Source organism: Hemitrygon akajei, chromosome 3, assembly GCF_048418815.1.
Source record: "Hemitrygon akajei chromosome 3, sHemAka1.3, whole genome shotgun sequence".
Lineage (NCBI taxonomy): Eukaryota > Metazoa > Chordata > Chondrichthyes > Myliobatiformes > Dasyatidae > Hemitrygon > Hemitrygon akajei.
The window spans coordinates 112623829-112647912 of NC_133126.1; the positions used below are offsets into that span (position 1 = coordinate 112623829).

The 24084-nt window shown below is 42.6% G+C and overlaps 1 protein-coding gene across 6 annotated transcripts in view; it reads right to left on the bottom strand.

The window, feature by feature from the left end:
- Nucleotides 1-24084, bottom strand: part of LOC140725299 (anoctamin-7-like) — a 209795-nt gene that overhangs the window by 18366 nt on the left and 167345 nt on the right. For 5 of the 6 annotated variants that reach the window (XM_073040598.1, XM_073040599.1, XM_073040595.1 and 2 more), the window contains 6 exons: nucleotides 19122-19219; nucleotides 17545-17681; nucleotides 14871-15076; nucleotides 14512-14654; nucleotides 11159-11249; nucleotides 4638-4757 (listed from right to left, as the gene is read on the bottom strand). In XM_073040598.1, the coding sequence (XP_072896699.1) occupies nucleotides 4638-4757; nucleotides 11159-11249; nucleotides 14512-14654; nucleotides 14871-15076; nucleotides 17545-17681; nucleotides 19122-19219 (795 nt within the window). The remainder of the gene's footprint in view (nucleotides 1-4637; nucleotides 4758-11158; nucleotides 11250-14511; nucleotides 14655-14870; nucleotides 15077-17544; nucleotides 17682-19121; nucleotides 19220-24084) is intronic. The other variant, XR_012098312.1, reaches the window with a different exon arrangement.

Below are 24084 nucleotides of genomic sequence, written 5' to 3' on the forward strand. Positions count from 1 at the left end.
CACATGAGGTGGCTAAACAAGATAAGAGCCCAGGGTATCACAGGAAAGATCCAAGCATGGACAGAAAATTGGCTGACTGGCAGGAGGTAAAGAGAGGAAATAAAGGTGACTTTGGTTATTGGGACCCATATCAAAGAAAGAATGAGCTAGCATTGGATAGAGTCCAGAGAAGGTTCACAGAATGATCCTGGGAATGAAGTGTTTGACGGCTCTGGAGTTTAGAAGAATGATGGAAATCTCATTGAATCTAGGTCTTTTAATAGTGTCTTCAGAAAGCAGGAGGAAAGCAGAGCGCCTGAGGGAAGCCCTGTGGTCACAGGGAGCACATGCAAACTTGGAACCTGTGTCACTAGAGATGAGAGGCAAAAGCTCAACTAATTGGCCATTCTGTCACCCAGAGGACAGTCAATCTCTGGAACATTGTAGTCCCAGACATAACCAATGGCTGACCACATTTGTAAAGTAGCTACTAAACTACATCAAACTGAATCATGGGATTTCTTTAGTTAGATTCATTTCTGTCTTGGGAGCTGGGGTTACTCAGTACTAAATTTCAATATATAATATGCATGATCATAATCTACATTTTTAATGTTTATTTTGAAGATGATCATCACCAGAATATAGTAATCCAAATTTGTATGAGCATGCCAGATGTATCCAATTATGATGTAATGCAATAATTGCTTAGAAGAACATATACTGTATATATTCTTCAATATTGTACAACTGAACTAGCTTTTTATTACTCTGTAATGTAGATATTTCAAGTTTTTTCTGCCTCTGAATTTTCAGATGTAATTATTCTAAATGTGTGATTTAGGATCAAAGAGGAATTGTTGGCATCAGTTTTTATGCTTTTAATAAGGTATTAGTTGAATTAATAAGTTGTAACAAGATCAAAATTGTAGTTTTACTAATAATTTGCATTTTTAACTTGTATTTTCACAATATGTGGTGTTAGACTCCACCTACTGGTGGCAAAGGTATATAAGTTTATCATCTGTCATTTTTCATTGGTTAGTTGTTAAACATGCTATGCCTGCGTGTCTTCTAATAGGCCCTTCACTCATCCTAGGAATTTGCCTTAGCTTGGTATAGAAGTGTCTGTCTCTGCAAAATTCACCATGGTTGATTATGTCTTTGTCCTTGTTCCAAGTTCTTTCCTTTAGTGTCATATGCTTTGTGCCTGTTCTTTGTTTAAACTTTAAATAAACAATATAGCAAATCCACAAGTTTTCAACTAATTCTTGGACTTCTAAAAGAACCTGCAAATCGAAAATCACCAGATCTGATACCCCTCAGTCATCAGGCTCTTGAACCGAAGGGGATAACTTCACTCAGTTTCACTTGTCTCATCATTTAAATGTTCCTACAAACTATGGAGTCACTTTTAAGGACTCTTTGTCTCATACACTCAATACTTATTTACTTATTATTGCTACTTTCTTTTTGTGTCTGTACACTTTTTGTTGTCTTTTTCACACTGGCTCAATGCCCAAGTTGGTGCGGTCTTCCATTGACTCTGTTACGGTTATTATTCTATTAATGGATTTATTGAGTATGCCTACAAGAAAATGAATCTTACGCTGGCTGTGTATGGTGACATATAAATTTACTTTGAACTTTTGAACCCTTTCCTCTTCTTTAAGCAGGAATTCTCTCCGTCTCCCAATAATTTATCAGGGAGCTCCCCCCTCTGTTCCTCTAAGCAGGGAGACTCTTATCCCTCCTCCTAAGTGGGATAATCTGTGTCTCCTCCTTTAAGTATGAAGCGTTCTGGTCACTTCCTCTTTGATCAGGAAGCTCCACTCTTAACCAGGGACTCGCTGACATATACTGTACATAGAATTAATCTCTATATTTTGCTCAATGACACCACCTACTGGAATGTGGGAGAAACATTCAGAGAGGAATGCATGAAATTACAATTTTTACACTCTTCTTATTCTATTCACAGTTAGTTTGGGTTGAATTTTAGTCAATTCAACAGAATGCCCAAATTATGTGGCACACATGCTTACAGGAAAGTTTGATGCTATTGGACTTGAAAGAATATCTGGAGCAGGTCTATAATTCCCACAGTCAGAGCCGCTTCACCTGTTCGTTTCCATTGGAATTCAGGAAATTTATGGGATCAGGCAAAGAATTATTGTCTATTTGATGGAATATAATATTTCTGAAGTTATAAACCAGCAGATAGCCCATCAGAATTTTACATGATTCAAACTGGGATTCACTGACTACCTGACAACATTGACAAGAAGCCCAAAACGTTGACACACACTCAGATGCTGCCTGACTCAGTGAGTTCTTCTGGAGTCATAGAGCACTACAGCACAGAAACAGGCCCTTTGGCCCATTTAGTTTGTGCCAAACTGTTACTCTGCCGACTCATATCGACCCACACCTGGGCCATAGCTCCATACCTCTCTCATTCATGTACCTATCCAAACCGTTAAATGTTGCAGTTGAACCCACACCCCCTGGTTGCACTGACACCTGCACCATGTTCTGAGTGAAGTTCCACTTCAGCTTCCCCTTAAATATTTCTCCTTTCACCCTTAACCTTTGATCTCTAGTTCTAGTCTCACACAACCTCATCTTGCATGCATTTAACCGATCTATACCCATCTTAATTTTGTCTCTATCAACTCTATCTAACCCCATTAAATTCTCCTATGACCCGGAGAATAAAGATCCTAATCTAACTAATCTTTCTCTATAATATCCCAACTCCTGTACGCAAGACTCTCATTCATGGCGGTCAATGTGGCAAAGGCTCTCCTTATGACACTATCTACCTGTGACATCGCATTCAGGGATTATGGATCTGTATTCCACAATCCCTTTGTCCTATCACTTTCCTGAGTGCCCGACCATTCACCACACAAGTCCTACCCTGGTTTGTCCTCCTAAAGTGCAACACCTCACACTTGTCTGCATTAAATTTCATCTGCTATTTTCCAGCCCACTTGTCAAGCTGGACCAGATCCTACAGCAAACTTTGATTGGCGTCCTTGCTGTCGGCTTCCACAATCTTACTATTATCCACAAATTTGCTGATCCAGATTGTTGATATAGACGACAAACAGCACTGATCACTGTGGCACACCACTAGTCACCGGCCTCCAGTCTCAGATGCAACCATCCACTACCACTCCCCGGCTTCTCTTGAATGCCAAGCTTCTGGACCAGCTTCCCATGCATCAAAGGCCTTGCTAAAATCCACGCAGACATCTGCTGCCTATATAATAAATGCTATGCACCTCCTCCTCCTTAACCAGACCTCAATATCCGTCAAAAACCTAGGCTCCCTAAACCTATTAGGCTTACATTCGATTCTAACAGGAACGTGCAACCTCTACTCTCAATATATTAAGGAAACTTTCCTGAACACATCTGGCAAACTCTTTTCCACCCAGTCCTCTTACAGGGTGGGAACCTCAGTCAATGTTGTGGAAAGCTAAAATCACCTAACATTACAAGCTTATTTTTCTTGCAACTGCCTGCTATCTCTCTCTACAAATCTGCTCCTTTAAATGCCAACAACTATTGGTATTATATAATCCCACTGGCATGATCGTCCTTTTCTCATTTGTCAGTTCCACCCTTATACACTCAGTGGTCAGTTAATCAGGTGCCTCCCGTACCGAATGAATTGGTCACTGAATTAAGTTGGTGCTTTTCTGCTGCTGACATAGGTCATGACCTCAGGCTGCTCACCCTTCCTCTTAAACTATGGACCCAATCTGACATGTCCCTGACCCTGGCATCTGGAAGGCAAGATACCATCCGGAAATCTTGTTCTCATCCACAGAATCTCCTGACTGTTCCCCTAACCAATGAATCCCCTATCACCTCTGACTGCCTCTTCACTCTCTTTCCCTTCTAAGTCACAGAGCCAGATTCAGTGCCAGAGACCTGACTGCTGTGGTTTTCCACTGCTAGGTCATTCCACACCCCCTCCACCGCACCCCGATAGTATCCAAAACAATATATTTATTGTTGGGGGCAATGGCAAAAGGCCTACCCTGCCCTGACTGTCCATCCCCTTACCCTCTCCTGACAGTCACCCTGTTACCTATATGCTTCACCTCAGGTGCAACAACCTACCTATTAACGCACCTCTTAGAAATCAACCGCTCTGACTTCCGAATGAGCCCGAAGGTCATTCAGTTCCAGCTCCAGTTCCCTAAGGTGGTCTACAAGATGCTGCAACTGGTTCACTTCTTGCAGGGGTTGTCATCGGTGATACCGGATGTCTCCCTGTCTTCCCACATCCTACAAGATGAGCCGTCCATTGATTTGATTGTCATTCCCACTGCTTTAACTGTACAATAGGAAGGAAAGAAACTTACCTTAGCTTCTGCCTCTTCTTGCCAAAACCTCTTGTACCAAGGCCTCAGCTCCCCATTCTAACCCTGACCCACTCACATAATAGCTCTTCTTTTTAATTGGCCTTTGTCAAACGCCTAATAACCGAAACAATTTCAGGTGCCGCAGAAAGTCCTGACAGGTTCCACTCACTTTTTTAAAAAATCTCCACAAGTAACTCTCACCACAATCTCATGCTCGCAGTTTCTCGCAGTTCATTTTTTCTGCTACAAAGTACACGGGTTCCTTGATAGAATTACCTGGTTGTCAGCTAGGGCTTGCTTTGCCATGTACTGTTCCCGCTTCATCTTTATTTCTACCGACTCAGGCACATCTGGGACTAGCAAATCGATCATTCGTGCAATGAAGAACACCACGTGCTGTAGGAAGGACAGAGATGAGGGAGTGAAGATAAGGAGAAGAGTCTTTGTGTAGCAACCAAAAGAGGTAAGTGTTGCTGAAGCATGCATTCAGCTCTCCTTGCCTCTAATTGTCACTGACAGCAATGCAATACATCACACCAACTACCTTCACTTTATTTGTCTGCCTCCACTGCATTTTCCCTGTATTTGGCATTCTGTTTTCTTTTCGATGACAATTGCCCTATGTATGACATGAACTGCATGGGTGGTACACAAACAAAGGTTTTCACAATATGTCAGCACATATAACAATAATAAACCAATTCCAATTCCACCTCATATCTTGAAGTTCAAACCTCCTGCATCCTTTTAGCTTGCTAGGGCAACGGCAGATCACCTACTCTGCTTCACTCCTGCACATCGGTGCATTCTTTCTATCTTAATCAAACATTCAATCTCACTCCCAAAATTTCTGCATTGCCTCTGTCTAGAACCCTTCAATCTCCACATCACGCAACATTCCTCACCTTAAAACTATTATCGAATTCCTGTCACACAACTTCTGTGATGATTTTCAAATTCCAATTAATCTTTGTGCAGTGTTTGAATTATGTGTGTTGTGTTCCAGTTTTCTAATCCTGTGATTGGGGTCCCCATGTTCATTTTACATCTTACAGCTAAATCTTTGTGACGCTCGATTCGATGTCACCAACACTGAGCCGCTGAGGAGACCTGCAGATGATGCAACCAGCAACTTGGTCATCTCTGAGGCGGAAGTACGCAGGAGTTTCCAACGAGTGGACAGTCGCAAGTCTGCGGGACCGGGCGGCATCCCAGGGCGGGTACTCAGATGTGCGTGGCACAACTGGTAGGTGTGTTTACAGACATTTTTAATCTCTCCCTCTCCCAGTGTAGAGTGCCCTCCTGCTTCAAGTTATCCACCATTGTCCCTGTACCAAAAAAGACCAAAGCAACATGTCTGAACGACTGGCCTCCTGTTGCACTCACCTTAATAATAGGCAAACCCTTTCAGAGGCTGGTCAAGTATGTCTGCAGCTTGCTACCGCCCACACCGGACCCCCTACAATTCGCCTACCAACACAACTGGTCGACAGATGACACAATAGCCACTGCTCTACACACTGTCCTTACACATCTGGAGAAGAAGGACGTTTATGTGAAAATGCTGTTCTTGGAATACAAGTCAGCATTCAACACCATAATTCCCTCCAGGCTTGACAAGAAGCTTAGAGACCTCGGCCTTCACCTTGCCTTACGTAGCTGGATCCTGGACTTCCTGTCAGATTGCCGGCAGGTGGTAAGAGTGGGCTCCCTCAATTCTGCCCCTCTGACCTTCAGGGAAGTGTCCTAACACCCCTCCTTTACTCTCTGTATACCCTTGACTGTGTCGCCACCCACTGTTCCAATCTGCTGATTAACTTCACTGCTGATACTACAATGATTGGCCTAATCTCAAATAATAACGAGGCAGCCTACAGAGAAGAAGTCATCACCCTGATACAGTGGTGTCAAGAAAACAACCTCTCCCTCAATGTCACAAAAACAAAGGAGCTGGTCAGGGACTACAGGAGGAAAGGAGACATGCTAGCCCCTATTCGCATCAATGGATCTGGGGTTGAGATGGTGAACAGCTTTAAGTTCCTCAGCACAAACATCATGGATGATCTCACATGGTCTGTACACACTGGCTGTGTGGTGAAAAAGGCACAACAGCACCTCTTTCACTTCAGACAGTTGAAGAAGTTTGGTATGGACCCCCAAATTCTAAGAACTTTCTATAGGGGAACGATTGTGAGCATCCTTACTGGCTGCATCACTGCCTGGTATGGGAACTGTACTTCCCTCAATCGCAGGATTCTGCAGAGAGTGGTGCGGACAGCCCAGTGCATCTGTAGATGTGAACTTCCCACTATTCAGGACATTTACAAAGATAGGTGTGTAAAAAGGATAATTGGGGACCCGAGTTACCCCAGTCACAAATTGTTCCAGCTGCTACTATCTGAGAAACGGTACCGCAGCATAAAAGTCAGGACCAACAGGCTCCGGGACAGCTTCTTCCACCAGGCCATCAGACTGCTTAATTCATGCTGACACAACTGTATTTCTATGTTATACTGACTATTCTGTTGTATGTACTATTTATTATAAATTACTATAATTGCACATTTAGACAGAAATGTAACGTAAAGATTTTTACTCCTCATGCATATGAAGGATGTTAGTAATAAAGTCAATTCAATCTCCCTCTCTCCCTCTCTCCCTCTCAACTCTGATAAAAATCTGCCTTTTCTCTGCTTTCGATGGGCAACCACTTATTTTTTCAATGGTCACTTCTAATTCTGGATGATTCTACAAGAGGAAACAACATATCCAAATGCACCTTGTCAAAATCCTTCAGGATTCTGTTTGTTTCAATTCTGTCTCATTCTTCTAAACCCCAGCAAATCCAAGCCAGCCTGCCCAACATTACTACACATGGCAACCATTCCATTCTGGGTAAATGAAGATGAATTTTAAGTACCAGTCATTTTTATTCGAAAATAATAATAAGCAACCTTTCCACCTTCTGTTCAGGACAATTCCTTCTTTGCTTACTGCCTTACAATCATTTCAACTTACAGGGTAGCTGAGATGGAGAAAGAAGTTCAGGAGCATGATTTCCCTCCAAGAATCTGGCTACTTTTGGGCTTTGCATTTTGCAGGACTTTGGAAAGCTCTTTTATCTACAACTAACGTGTTCCCATCCTGACCACCGTCACGGATGTCGGCACCCTCAATTCTCTGCATGAACATCCTGACCTCAAAGTGTTCCAATGGGATAATTGGCTCAGGAGATACTCAGGCTTGGAGGGATGCTCACTGTGATGACCGAGTGGAATATTTCACTAAATAGAATAACACTGTCAGAAACATCGTCTATGGAAAAGTACAGTTGACGTTTTGGGCCAAAACCCTTCGGCAGGACTGAGGAAGGGTCTCGACCCCAAATGTTGACTGCACTCACTTTTATAGCCTGGCCTGCTGAACTACTCCAGTATTCTGTGTGTGCCACTTACTGGGATAGTTGGCTCAGGAAAACTGTGGGATTTTTGCTGCAATTAATCGAATGATTTGATCAACTGCCTTGCTCACAGGGATGATTACATCAGGAATGCCGCTCACTGGGACAATCAGATCAGGAATGGGACAGATGGATCAGTTGCATCCCTCACTGGGACAATCAGATCAGGAATGGGACAGATGGATCAGGTGCATCCCTCACTGGGACAATCAGATCAGGAATGGGACAGATGGATCAGGTGCATCCCTCACTGGGACAATCAGATCAGGAATGGGACAGATGGATCAGGTGCATCCCTCACTGGGACAATCAGATCAGGAATGGGACAGATGGATCAGGTGCATCCCTCATTGGGACAATCAGATCAGGAATGGGACAGATGGATCAGGTGCATCCCTCATGGGACAATCAGATCAGGAATGGGACAGATGGATCAGGTGCATCCCTCACTGGGAAGATCGGGTCAGCAAGGATACTGGAATGATTGGGTTGGGAATGCTCTGCTGGAATGATTGGACATTTTTTGGGGAATTAGGAATGTTGCTTTGGGATCACTGGGTCAAGATTGGATTGGGACTGGTACTGTGATAGTTGGATAGAAGTGGGTCATTGGAGTGACTGGGATATGATACTACTACAGTAAACAGGTCAGGAATCTTCATTGGGATGGGGATAATGATTGCTGGAATGATTGGGACTTGGTTATTATAGAATGGAAGGGGGTTATCTCAGCCCATCAGGTCCATGCCAGCTTCTGCCGAACAACCCTATCGGCTGCAACCCCCTCTCCACATTTCTCTACCCCTGCAATTTGCACACTCACTTCTGTCAATTCCCCTTTGTTCCAATCACAGTAAGTAATGAACCCATGCTTGGGATGTGGAAGGAAGCTGGAGGATCTGGATCAGGACTGTCACTTACTGGGATAATTGGTTTGGGAACATCAGTCAGGAATGTTACTGGGAAGATTGGGTCACGAGAGTCACTCAGTGGGATGACTGGTTTAAATTTGCTCACAAAGATGGCTGGATGGAAGAATTCTTTGCTGGCGTGGCTGTTTCAGGATTATTACTGGGAAGATCAGGTTGGGCGCGTTCATCGAGATGAAAAGTTTAGGTAACGGATTTGAAAAAAGGGAAATTGTCTGGGAAAAGCCTTGGTAATTGGGGTTAGTGTACCTCTTATGTGATCTGTTGGCTTGTTGCAATTTCCCTGAAATTTTAATTTCCAGTTGCAGAAAGGATATGCTGTGGATTCTTATGGCGGTTACTGATACAGCGTTAGAGCTGCCCTGTTGGAAGTAGGCATGAAGTACCTGGAACCAGATACTTGGGGTCAACTGAAAGTTTTTTTTTGAGTGAGATCAACAGGGTTTGTTTATTGGGCCTGGAGGGAAAGGGAATAAAGTGGTGTAAATGGAATTAAGATACAGATTAGCCAAGGTGAAATAGTCATGGGGAGCTGAATTATCTCACTTTGTTCCTTACGAGGGAGCATCAGCATGAGGATAAGATACATCTCCCATACTCAAGAGCATGTTTCTTGGTTGGGTTTTGATAATAATGATGTGGATCATTAGAGGCCAATGGTACTAGCGTGGAGAGGAGACTGGTTGAATGGCAGGAGACATAGACTGGGAACCTTTTCTGTTTGGCTGCCAGTGACTTTTGGTGCTCTGCAGGGGTCGGTTTTGGGACCATTTCTTTTCACGTTATATGTCAGTAATCTGGATGATGGAATTGATGGCTTTGTGGCTAAGTTTGCAGACGATACAAAGATAGGTGGGGGGGCAGCTATTGTTAAGGAAGCAGGGAGTCTGCAGAAATACAGACAAATTAGGAGAATGGGTAAAGATGTGGCTGATGGAATACAGCATAGGAATGTGTTCGGTCGTGCACTTTGGCAGAAAGAATAAAGGCATAGACAATTTTATAAATAGAGAGAGAATTCAGAAATCGAAGTGCAAAGGGTTCTCATGCAGGATTATCTAAAGATTAATTTGCAGCTTGAATCGGTGGTAAGGAAGGCAAATTTAATGTTAGTATTCATTTCAAGAGGACTAGTATATGAAAGTGAGGATGTTCTAAAGCTGAGGCTTTATAAGCCATTGGTCAGGCTGTACTTGGAGCATTGTGGTCAGTTTAGGCCCCTTATCTAAGAAAGGATGGGCCAGCATTGGAGAAGATCCAGAGAAGGTTCATGAGAATGATCCTGGGAATGAAAGGGTTAACGCATGAGGAGCATTTGGTGGCTCAGGGCCTGTACTCACTGGAGTTTAGAGAATGAAACCTATCGAATATTGAAAGGTAAACATGAGGAAATCTGCAGATGCTGGAAATTCAAGCAACACACACAAGATGCTGGTAGCAGGCCAGGCAGCATCTATAGGAAGAAACACAGTTGACGTTTCGGGCCGAGACCCTTTGTCAGGACTAAGGACTAAGGACGAAGGGTCTAGGTCCGAAACGTCGACTGTGCTTCTTCCTATAGATGCTGCCTGGCCTGCTGCGTTCCACCAGCATTTTGTGAATATTGAAAGGCCTAGTTAGAGGGGAACTGGAGGGGATGTTTCCTATAGTGGGGGAGTCTAGGACCAGAGGTAATGGCCACAGACTAGAAGGACGAGCGCTTAGGACAGAGATGAGGAGGAATTCTTTAGCCAGAGAGTGATGAGTCTGTGGAATTTGTTGCCACAGTGACTGTGGAGGCAAAGTCATTGGGTGCAGAATATTTAAAGCAGAGGTTGCTAGGTTATTGATTAGTCAGGGTGCCAAAGTTTACTGGGAGAAGGCAGAAGAGCGGGGTTGAGAGTGATAATAAATCAGCCTTGAGGGAATGGGGAGCAAACTCAATGGACCAAACATCTTCATACTTCTCCTCTGACTTGTGGTTTGATCTTACTCAACAATTGACTGGTCTGCACAGGGATTGCACTCTGTAATGGTCCTGCATTCAAGGGCTTGTATCTCATAGATGGATAAAATGCAGGATCTTTATCTGGAAGTTAGCTGGAGACATATTAATTGCAACAGTGATGTCAAAAGATTTTATTACATCGTTAGTTAGTATATTAGCTTATCTCCAAATTTCATTAAACTCCTCAGGTGACCCTAAGTGACAGTTGCCAACCCTTGTTACACATAAACTATGCCTCATAATCCTTTCCCATCAAACATCTTTTTCCATTTTGTCCAATATTTATGTAAATTTAACATTTTTAAAGAAAATGAAAAAGGTTTTTGTCATGCTAATAACTCTTTTGGCTTGGAGAACATACGAATGATTGTCGGTGCATTGTAATTGGGGGCTTTTAGTGCTTTGTCTCCTCGTGACTCACCTCAAACACAATTACAAAGCCAAAACGAATAGCCATCAGGTTCCAATATGTCAGGGTCAAGTGGCCATTGGTATCCCTGAACTCTCTGTACCTACAAATCAGTAAACATATACACTTACATTAAAAAGTGACTTAGTTCAGGTAATAAACTAACTATATTGTTACTGTGTTCACACATTCCTAGACAAGGGTGTAAATTGTGTGCATTCCTTGGACCCGACCTCACAAGTGATGGCCTTTAGTTCCACCTGGAGTTATTGTTTTTGGATGATGAATTGATTAAAAAATAAAATTAAAACTCCGCAAGTTTCACATTTATTCCTTCAACCCAGAAGTACGTTCCTATCAGTTCACCAGAGGACACCCCTCTTCACCCACAGTGGTGTGTATCTGCAATGCACTGTTTGAGAGAGTGGGTGAAGAAGGGTCACTGAAGACGAGCACGCGAATCACTCAGGCACAGAAGCCCGTGGAACAAACCATACGTCCATCCTGCTTTGTTTTTCAGCTCCCTGAATTTCCTAATAAGGTTCACATGCTAAGTTATTTAAAACCTTCCCAACAGCCCCTGCAGAACACCCCACACTTCAAACTAGAGGCTCAATCCTACCAACCACATACTTCTCAACAATTTCAGTTCCGAAAAATCTCAGAGATTTTAAATCAATTTTTCACAAAACTTGGGGATGGGTTTCAAATTCCCACTGCTCTCAGCGCATAGAAACATTTTCTAACTTCTCCAGTAAAGCTGATTTAAATTTTCAAGCTACATTCTCAAACTAAAGTAGTTTCTTGTCCTTTAACCCTATTAGTTTTCCTTAATTTCTTGAAGTTTTTATGCATAACTTCCCGAATTCCATGGATCCTGGATTTAGTTTGCAGAACCTTTCTTTATACATCATTCCTGGTATCATTCTAACCCACCTTTCCTCAAGGCCAATATCCTTCTAAAGTGCATTGTCCAGAACCATCAAACTAGGTGGTGCATCTAACTAGAAACTTGTAAAAGATGTAGCATAACTTTAATTCACTAGAGCTACAATGACCAAAATTCCAGCAGGCTTTTTGATTATGTTCTGTACCTTGCATTACTAATTAATTATCTGTTTCTATGCATTCTCAGTCTCCTTGAGGCTTTGATCCATTCTGGAAGATTTTAGTTTAAAGCATTTTCCATTTCAACTAAATGACCTCATATCTACCTGTGCTGCCACAGATTTCCCCAGTCATAACCTATTAATATTGCTTTGTAATATAGCTCTAAAGGCTGACATTAAAATAACTGGATTTGCTGGATAAGGCACACGGAGACGGCCAGCATCTGTGAATCTGGAGCACTTTAGTCATCTATCTAAGAAAGAGAGGGATGAACAGTCTTTACAAGATGACCTTGCCTGGCTCTTGTACACTCTACCAAATTGTGGATTCCAGCTCAGGTGTTTAATCTCCTCCCACTTTCATGCAGTACAGAGGCCCATTTAATTTCTTTGTCCCATTGTTGACCACTATATCAGTGTCACCACCTACCCGTCTAATCAAATCCTTTTTTCTTCTAATTTATTTTTTTTATTGAAGTTCATCATCAAACATTTCCATAAGATGTATTTCAGACATTGTACATATATATCATATAATCATATATATCACAAATCTCCACAAAGTATTTATCTGAGGTATACACTTATAGAAAAGAGTGGAAAGAAAAAAACAAGCAAAAGGAAAAATCTATGTACAAGTAGGGAGTGATCTTTTTTTACAACAGATTCATTGATTTGTGAGAATAAAATCAGGCCTATGAGGCATTATGTAGTTAAACCATTTTTCCCAGTATGAATCAAATTGTTCCAGCTTATGATTAACAGATGCTGTTATCTTCTCCATTTTGTAAATGTCCATTGTAATTTCCATCCATGCATTTAAAGTTGGGCTCTCCTGTGATAACCATTTCCTAGTAAGAGTCTTTTTACCAGCCACCAACAGTATATTCATTAAATATTTATCTCTTTTCAATCATTCTTGAGGTATATATCCAAAATATATGGTCTTACTCTCTAAGGGTATTTCACATTTAAAGATGTCTTGTAGGGCATTGTGTATCCCCCTCCAATAGCCTTTGATAACAGGGCAATCCCAAAAAATATGATAATGATTTGCATTTTGATTTCCACAATTTCTCCAGCAAACAGGGAGATTACTATCATAATGGGATTTCTGAGAGGGTGTAATAAAATATCTTATCAAGTTTTTCCATCCAAACTCCCTCCATTTCTGTGAACTGGTACACTTCCATTGATACCTCCATATTGTTGTCCATTCTTCCTCAGATATAATTATCCCTCCCTCCTTCTCCCATTTTGTTTTAATGTATGAAGTCGAATGTGTTTTAAGATTTGACAACCCCTTATATATGCTTAAAATGATTCTACTACCATTATCTGAATTATATGCTTTTCTAAATAGCTCTATCAAACATGTTCTTGCCTTGGTTACATTTTTAAGTGTCTTATTAACATATTGTCGCATCTGCAAATACTGATAAAAATCTTGCTTTTCTGTTAAGTATTTCTCTTTAAGCATTTCAAAACTGAACAGTGTTCCTTCTTTCATTATGTTTCAAAGAACTGTTATTCCTTTAGCTGTCCAGTCCTTAAATCTAGCATCCAATTTATTTGGTGTAAAATCTGAGTCATATGCACACTATTTAAGAATTGCAATATCTCCCTCTAGATTATATTCTTTTATCGTAGTTTTCCATATTTTAAGAGTCAATTTCACCCATGGGTTATCAGTAGTATTTATCAGTAGTATTTTTGCAGGTTGTTATCAGCCAAAATTGCTTGTATGGGGATGGGAAGTACCCACTCCCCAATGTTTTTCCATTGAGCGTCATATGATGGGTTGCACCAACATATCCGTCTAATCAAATCCAATAGCCCCTGTCCACATTCTTCTGAACTGGTCTCGACTCATCCAATAAGTCTTTACTGACTCATTTAATCTCTGTCTATCTTTCATTATAACCTCTATTCAACCACTTAGTCACCTCTCGCAGAACAAGATCAGCTGAAGATCTAAAGTACCAAAGATCCATTTAACCTTGTAAATTATGGTCTTAATCCCTAGAGAAACTTCCACTTTACCCATTCAATCTTACCCTTCAGGATACATCCCTTCCCTCTCTCTATTCCAGCCTTACAAAACAAGGTGCCCTATTTGAAAAAGGGCCAGATTTTTAATCCTGTTTTGGAAGGAACAGGTTTCAGTGGATGAAGGGTACCATGTCTTTCCTGGAGAACTCTTGAAAACTCATTGACTTGATCCCTCATTACATTTTCCCCTTAATGATGCCTTACCTGCACATGGTATGGTTCTGAAGGATGAAGTTGGGAGGTGAGTATGCCAAGGTGAAGTTAATGTAGCCAGTTAGATCAATCTGATAAGTGTAACGATAGAAGAGACGAGGCAAAAAATCTGATGTGAATGCTATCAGGAAGGCCTGTTGAGAGAAGATGACACACATAACTCACCGCACTGATACAATCTCAGTACAGTTACACCAAATGAACAGCTTATTTATATTACACAGTGAACTGTCTCTGCACAGCAGCAACTAACAGCAAAACCTGAATACAATGCTGTGCAATCACATCTTTCGTACAGTGCGGAGACCAGAATCCATTCTTTAAGGACAAGGTAAAGCCAGTGTGCTTACGTTACTTATCACAGCTATCTTGGTGATGGCCTCCAGGATGTCAAACCAGATTCCAATCCCTTGCGCTTTCTTCACAACTGGCCGTCGGTACTCGCAAACAAACTTGTTGGCATCCAGGCGGATTTCTATCCAGTTATTGAGAAGGGCAAATAAAGGGGCCAGTGGGCAGGCAGCCACGAAGATGGTGATGAACCCAAACTGAAGCACTGAAGGATGAAGAATAACACAGAAACCATCAGAAGAGATTGCTATCGACATGTGCCTGGCCGGATATCAAAGAAACTAGTCTAAGTACAGTGTCAGAATGCCTGGAAATGCTTCCCAGTGATGGGACAAAGCAGGACCACTCTTCCCATTTCAATCTCACTCACACAGCACGTAAAATAAATTACCAGTTAATATGAGAAATCAGTGATGGCCACAGAGCTCCTTCACTCTTCAGACTGTTCTGCAATCTTCCTCGCCCACATGATCAGTTTAAAGGCAGCAATACTGCACGTTCACAGGATTAAACCAATGGGTTTGCCTAGACCATACATTGAAATGCCAGTCAAGGTTTGTCAGCTGCACGGCCCCCTTTTGTAACTTCAGCACACGTTCTGCATTCTGCTTCGGCTTCCTTCCGCACTACCTCGAGGTGTTAATGTCTGCATTAAAAGCTGTATCTCAGTGCATTGCGCAACAAGAAATTATTGCTTATTAATTGATTTAAAGGCAAAGAGCTGGGAGTATCACACAGAACTGATCAGAAACCTGCAATTCCAATCCTACTACTTAGCAAACCACCAAGTCATGGGTGTTGCCAGACACTTTAACTGAATTTACGAAGAGCTATAACTGCCATCTGTAGGATGATCTGGGGTAACTTACTCCGTAGGTAACAGACCAATACCAATCAAGAAATGGTTTAGTTACACTCAGTAGCTGATCCGCACTGCCACTCTAATCTATCACATTCTCTAATAATAGCTCTACCTCACCATTACTCCAAGTAATACAGAAAATACAAGAAATAAAGTTATCTTTAAGTCTTGAAGCACCGCAGAACTTTCCGCAATATTATTTTGAAAGACAAAACAGTTTCAACCTGGCCAACAATTACTTCCCGACCAACATCACTAAAACAAGTTACATGTACTTAACAGTCATCACAGCATAGGAACTCCCATTGAACATATTAATTAGGATAACTGCTACCTTTTTATACATATACAGCAGTTCAGGAGTCGCAAAGTATTTTGTGATGAAGAAACACTAAAATGCAAAATCCTTGACGTAAACATCAAATACAAAAGCTCTAATGAAAACGAAATAACCGCAGGTGCTGGAAATACACATATCAGACAGCATCTGTGGAGAGTAAAAAGTTAATATTTCAGGCTGAGGACAAGCACACAGGCAGGAATACAACCAAACGCAGACTCACAGGCACACACACTAAAAGCTCAAGAAAGGATGAGAGATCCTCGCTGCACCCTCGAGGAAAAGGCTTTTGCAAATGTGAGCTCTCCCACGACTCTTCCCTGCAAGACTGCAGAAAGCCTGGGGCAAAAGATGCAAATCAAAAAGCTGTCAGCTTAGCCACTAACGGAGCAGCTGTCAGAATGAATTCCCTGAGCTCAGAAATATCTGTGTGGCCGAGCAGCAAATTCCCGAGTGTGATGCGGCAGAGTGGAAAAGTTGGAGCACAGAAAGAGTGTCCCTTCAAAAGGATCAGCAACAGAGCAAACGGCCCCGGGAAAGCCTGGTACAGTCACCATCGCTCAGCAACAGATATGCTTTGAAGCACGTCCTACATCTTACCTGCTGTGCTCAAATACTGTCTGAAACTGTCTAGTAATAGTAACTAACACTACCAGATGCAGGGCTAGCATACAAAAGTTGTCACCAGTGCAAGGGTGAACTGTGGTCAGAAAAGCCCAGTAAAATATCAGGAACAGTGCAGTGTAGTATGGAAACAGGTGTAAATGTATTTAACTTTGTATGTCTTTAATTTTCATCCAGCACCATCTTCCAGGCAAGTAGTCATAAAAATAGATTTACATTTACATTTGAAGTCTATGATTACAACTTGATCTCATTAAACTGGGCCATCTGTCAACCTTGTGATAATATTTACATTGTTGTGCTTTGTAGTTGACGGTGGTACTATGGTATCACTCTTTTTTTTTCTGTGCTGCTTAGAAAGGTCTGCACTTCCCAGCAGTTCTGAGTAACACCAAGGGTTTGTACAGAGGTTTGTAAAAATTCAATTGCAGTAACTCGTCTCAGCAAGTCCACCATCCAGATTACTGACATATGATGTGTAAAGAAATGGCCCCAAAACTGACCCCTGCAGAGCACCAATAGTCACTGGCAGCCAAACAGAAAAGGTTACCTTTATTCCCACTCTTTGCCTCCCGCCATTCCACCAGTCTTCTCTCTATGCTAGTACCATTGGCCTTTAATGATCCACATCCCCTAACAATCCCCTTGGAAATGAAGTTGGTGTCAAACAAGCAGAGGAACTTAAAAGTACTCATCATCTCAAATAAAATGTGAATTACTACAATGTACCAATCATAATTATGTGAGAGAGGAAGAGAGTCCTCTGCAATCCATCTTCAAAGCCTCATATGGGACAGGTTCATAACTCATGCACTGATGCCCATTTGAGTCACAGTGTGGTACTTACCCATCTCAAGATACTCATCAAAGAGTCCTTCACATTCCAGCAACTCATAATCCCTCTCCCAGGGCTGAGGCACTGGATTGGCCTCGTTGTTGACCATGCTCTTCAATTTCTGCTTCTGCCACCAATGTTTCAACTTCCTGTTCAGTAATTTGAACAAAGCAAACAGGTAAATGAAAGCTAAGTAGTTTAAAGTCTGACCAATGAAGTCATTCACACCAGAACACCCACTTCTCAGATGCATTGGGTTGCCTTGATTTTGTAACTGCCTCTCAGGAAGCTGGAGTGGATGCTCATCACTTCTCATCAAAAGAGCCAGTCCTCATCGGAGGATCAGAGGAGGGGAGACTCATCAACTTTAAATTCCTAGCTGTTACTATATGGAGGGCCTGTCCTGGGCCCAGCATGTAAGTGCAATTACGATGAAAGCGTGGCAGCCCTCCACTTCCTCAGCAGTTTGTGGAGATCTAGAATGACATCAAAAACTGTGACCAACTTCTATAGATGTGCAGTGGAGAGTATATCGACTGGCTGCATCACAGCCCGGTATGGAAACATCAATGCCCTTGAATGGAAAACCCTACAAAATGTAGTGGATATGGCCTGGTCCATCACAAGTAAAGCTCTCTCAACCATTGAGCACATCGTCATGAAACACTGTCACAGGAAAGCAGCATCCATCATCAGGGATCCCCACCTCCCAGGACATGCTCTCTTCTCACTGCTGCCATCAGGAAGAAAGTACAAGTGCCACAGGACTCTCATCACAAGGCTCGGGAATAGTTACTACCCTTGAACCATCAGGTTTTTGAACCAAAGGGATAACTTCACTTAATTTCACTTGCCCCACATTGAAATGTTCCCACAACCTATGGTTTCACTTTCAAGAACACTGCATCTCATGTTCTCGATAGTTATTGCTTATTTATTTATTTTTATTTCTTCTGTTAGTATTTGAGGTCGTTTTCTTCTGCACTCTGGTTGGGCACCCGAGTTGGATGGTCTTGCAATGATTCTATTCTATAGATTTATTGAGTATGCCCACAAGAAAATGAATCTCCGTGTTGTGTATGTGACATACAGTATATGTACTTCGATAATAAAATTTACTTTGAATTTTGAACAATGCACCTAGAATTGGCTTTGACATTGCGGGGGGATCTGGTCAGTGGGTTAAATCGTCACAGTAAATGAGTAAAATCTGGATGGGGAGGGGAAGGGATGGGAGGATTGATTATTATGTGGGAATCATTAAACAAATTGGGATTAATGTTGGCTTACAGTTGACGTGGTCACAGAGGACCAAAGGCCTCGTTTCCATGCTGTATCTCTGAGTGGCATACGGAGGGGCAGACACACTGAAGTGTGGGCAAATCAGGAGGAACAATAGATCTGGCCCCTGCCCAGGGACATCAGTTACATAGAGAAGGATCAGAGCAGGGCCAGCTCACAGGTATTGAATTGTGTTCATCACTGGAAACAACCGTGAACTTCAGTGAATGTACATCAATTAAATTCATTAATATTCACATTCACAGTGTCACCTTTACCTGGTGCTTTACCTTTTAGTAGATACTCACGGGATAACAAACTCCTGAATGTTATTAATGAGTTGCTTTCCAACCATGATAATAAGTAATTCCTGAGCCAATTCAATCAGACAGCCACCAGCTCCACACTGGGAAAACAGAGACACTGATTATCTCTATTGCATTATGCGTCAATCAACAGCAGAGGAGAGGATCATTAAGAGATTTACTTGTATTCATAGGCTTCAAAAACAAAACAAGGTTGCAGGTGCTGGAACTTTGGAATTAAAAAGTGACTTAGTAGCTTAGGCAGCACACATGGGCAGATAAATATTACAGAGTAAATATTACAGATTTCTGACCTGAAATGTTAAATGTTTCTCTCTCCTGGGATGCTGCCTGACCTGCTGAACATTTCCAGCATTTCCTGCTTTTCTCCTAGGGTTTGTTCCAATCAATGAACTATGTTGAATGCTCTAGGAAAATGGGACAGTCAAATCGTACCATATGCTGTAAAACTCTATTAATGCAGCATTTGGGCGGCGGGGTGGAGACACGTCTCTACCAAAGGAGGTGTAAGATGCCCCTTCCCTCTGCTAGCCTGTAGGTCACCCTTGGGCAAGGTGTAGCAGCTGCTTAGCCCCTGATCAGGGTCATATGAAGCCATGGGAGCACCTGGTGGATGGTCGTATGAGCAGCTGGTGCACATCACAAGTCCTGGTTATGTGGCCACTGATGCCAGGCAGACAATCTCTGGGGTCGTCCATCTTGTAAAGACTCTGCCCAGAAGGTGGCAATGGCAAACTGTTTCTGTAGAAAAATTTGCCAAGAACAATCAGGGTCATGATCGCCCACGTCATGGGACATGGCACATAATGGTGATGTTGATGAATTCAGCATCGACTTTGATGATGCCAGACTAGCAGTTTTACTGGACAGGATGTAATTCCAACTAACACCTTTATAAACTTTTTTTGCAGATGTTACGTAGTACAGTAAATTACTAATGGGATTTCTAAACAATTGGATAGCAGATTGCCAGAATCATAATGCACCTGTTTTAGAAGATGTTAACAGAAGCTCGATCATTGGCCTGAATGCCAGGATGTGTCAGTGGAAGTAACCATGGAAATTAGACAACAACTTGAAAGGGAGTAACTAGTGGAGAAAGAGCACTTTGATAGGAATTAATTTGCAGCGCTGCTACAAAGTGTCAAGTGACATTTTTGTCTCCGGTGTGTGATTCTGTACAGGTGAATAACATTCTAAGATGGGCATCAATTATTTCTACAAAAAAGTGAACATCATTATAGAGGAATAGAAAGAAAATGGTCTAACCTTAGCTTTTAATGTTGGAAAAAATATGAAAAACTGATAAAAATCTAGACTTTAAATGGAGTTTGGTCCAAGCATGTGGTCCTAATCACATTGCTGCTTGTGGGAGCTTGTTGTGCACAGACTGACTGCCCTTTATCCTTAACACTAGAACATTTAAAGTAAATTCATTGGCTATAATATATATTGGAATAAAACAATAAATGCTGGAAAAATAAGCAGATGGAGCAGCATCTTTAGGAAGTCAATAACTTTCTGAAGGCAGGTTAATACTCCATTTCTCCCTCCACAAACACTGACTGGCCTGCTGAGTGTTTCCACAGGATCTACATTGAATGACATATCCAGAAGAGCAAAAGCATCTTACAGAAGCAACATACATAATCTATGAGAGGGAGGGCACAGAGCAAATCGAGCAATATCTATCACAATGGAAATGAAGAGAGGAGAACATCTACTTGCAATTCATCTATGGAGAGAAACTAACAATTGACATTTTGAGCTGAGACCCTTCATCAGAACCGGAAAGGAAGAGGGCAGAAGGCAGAATGAACAGGTGGGAGAGGGAGGAGCACAAGCTGAGAAGTGATATGCAAGTCCAGGTTAGTGGACAAATTTGAAAGTTAGTGGGTGGGGAAAGGGGAAATGAAAGTGAATGGTGATGTGAGAAGCCAGGAGGTGATCGGTGATAGAAGCCAGGTGGTGATAGCTGATAGGTACTTAGTATGAGGGAGAAGGTGCCCCTACACCTCCTCCCTCACCACCATTCAGGCCCTAAACTGATCTTCCAGGTGAGGCAGTGCTTCACCTGCAAACCTTTAGGTGCTCTTTTTGCATGCAGTGTTCCGGGTGTGGTCTCCTCCACATCAGTGATACCAACACAGATCAGGGGAGCACCTTCACTCTGTCCACTGCAACAGCCAGGATCTCCCGCTGCCTACTCATTTCAATTCAACTTCCCATTCCCACACTGACACAGCCATCCATGACACCCTCGATTGCCACACTGAGGTCATACACAGGTTGGAGGAGCAACACCTTAAATTCTGCTGTGGTAGCCTCCAACCTGATGGCATCAGTGTAGATTTGCCTAGCTTCCAAAAACCACTCCCCTGGTTTTCCTTTCTTCCTGTGGCCCCCTCAACTCTTCTCTTCCCCTCCACTGTCATGATGACTTGTCTATCACCTCCCTCTGGACACACACCTCCTTCCCTTTATTCCATGGTCTACTGTCCTCTCCTTCCTTTTAGACTTTTGCATTTTCCACCTATCATCTAACTTCTCACTTTACTCCCTTTCATCCCCTCTTCATCCCCACCAACCTAACCTTCTGCCTTGCCTGGTCTCTTTAACCTGCCAGCTCATGCCCCTCCCCCTCCCACTATCTTCTTATTCTGGCTTCTGCCCTTTCCCCCTCAACTCCTCATGAAGAGCCTCACCCCAAAATGTCAACTGTTCGCTTCTTCCATAGATACTGACCAACTTGCTGAGTTCCTTCAGTGTGCGTTTCCAACACCTGCAGGATATCTTGGGCCTCCAGTCTACAAATGTTAGAAAGTGATCCTAAAGCATTATCTCAAAATCAGCTATCCTCTTAGGGCAAGAGACAGTGTCAGCCAGTCATGTAAAGCACACACATTCTAACCATGATCAATACTGGTGTAATCCAATCAGTATTGACCAAGGAAATCAATAAATGGTTGAGAGTTGAACGGGTTTTTGTTTAGAAATATTCAAGTGAGTGAGTTTTGGAAGAATGAGTTTGATGGGTTGAAGTAAAAGCATATTTAGTGTAAACCGGAACGCCTGAGTACTTGTATTTGTGAAAAGCAAGCACAGATCTGAGTCCAACAGAACACCTGATGAGGGGCTTGACCTCTGAGTGCATTTGCGTATCTTCATCTAACACCTGGCACAGAGAATGCACCTGTGACAGTAACCAACTGAACGTTTCAGCCTACCCTTCTGAACATGGCCAGCAGCAGAAGGGGAACCCAGTAGCTCAAACCCAAACCTCATACAGGCCCGACGGGTGTAACTCTCAAATGCAAGTTCAACTTGTTTTATATATACACATTTTGTGCGCATGGATTATGCCTATCCAGCCTCTATCCATGGCCTTGAGAGCTCTTGTTAGGGTCATGCTTGTAAGTGGCTTGGCCTAATGGTTTGTCTGTTTGAGTTGCCAAAGTAATGGGTGGGTCATGATTGCTAACTTTATACTCGTAGATGTGAATTTCAAAGGGATCACCAATACTTACAAGGTTGTGATCGATGGATTTTTACCAACACTGTGAAACAATTTTAGGAAACAAAGAATAGTGGTTTGGATAGAGTTTTAAATATTAGATGGTTCTCAGATTGTACCAGAAAAAGATGCTTCCAAAGACAATAGCACAGGAAAAACAAGTTTTGTGTATCTCTGCAACAGAAGCAATGGGTAGAGGACTTACAGTAAGTACTAAAGTAAAATAAGATTCCCTTTTAATGGAGCACCCTTTCCAGAGTGTAATTTGGTAGGGGAGGAATCCCAAATCCCAGAATAAAAGCATTATATTGTTCAGTCCAGGGAATCTCATCAGTTCTCAAACAACAGATGTGCAAACCTAAACGTGGAGATAAGAAGCTGCACCACACCATTCTCAACAGGAACCTACCTTCTCAAACCAGAGAAAATCTGCAGATGCTGGAAATCCGAGCAACACACACACAGAATGCTGGAGTAACTCAGCAGGCCAGGCAGCATCTATAGAAAAGAATATAGTCAACGTTTCGGGCCGAGACCCTTCAGCAGGACTGGAGAAATAAAGATGAGGAGTCAGAGTTAGAAGGTGGGGGAAGGGGAGGAAGAAACACAAGGTGATATGTGAAACTGAGGGGAAGGGGAGAGGGGTGAAGTAAAGAGCTGGGAAGTTGATTGGTGAAAGAGATACAGGGCTGGAGAAGGAGGAATCTGATAGGAGAGGACAGAAGGACATGGAAGAAAGAAAAGGGGGAGAAGGATCAGAGGGAGGCGATGGGCAGGCAAGGAGATATGGTGAGAGAGGGAAAGGGAAATGGGGAATGGTGAAGGAGAAGGGGTGGACATTACTGGAAGTTCCAGAAATCAATGTTCAAGCCATCAGTTTGGAGGCTACCCAGATGGAATACAAGGTGTTACTCCTCCAACCTGAGTGTGGCCTCATTATGACAGGAGGGAGATCCTATTTTTTTCCTGATGGATGGAGCGTGGGCATCTGGCGAAACGATCTCCCAATCTACACTGGGCCTCAGTGATATAAGGAGGACCCAGCAGGAGCACCAGGTACAGTATATGACCCCAACAGACTGACAGGTGACGCGTCGCCTCACCTGGAAGGACTGTTTGGGGCCCTGAATGGTAGTCAGGGAGGAGGTGTAGGGGCAGGTGTAGCATTTGTTCTGCTTGCAAGGATAAGTGCCAGGAGGGAGGGACGAATGGACAAGGGAGTCATGTAAGGAGTGATCCCTGCAGAGAACAGAAAGAGGGGGATTGGGGAAAGATGTGCTTGGTGGTGGGATCCTGCTGGAGGTGGCGGAAGTTACAGAGAATTATGTGCTGGATGCAGAGGCTGGTGGGCGGTAGGTGAGGACAAGAGGAACCCTATCCCTGGAGGGGTGGCAGGAGGATGGAGTGAGGACAGGTGTGCGTGAAATGGAA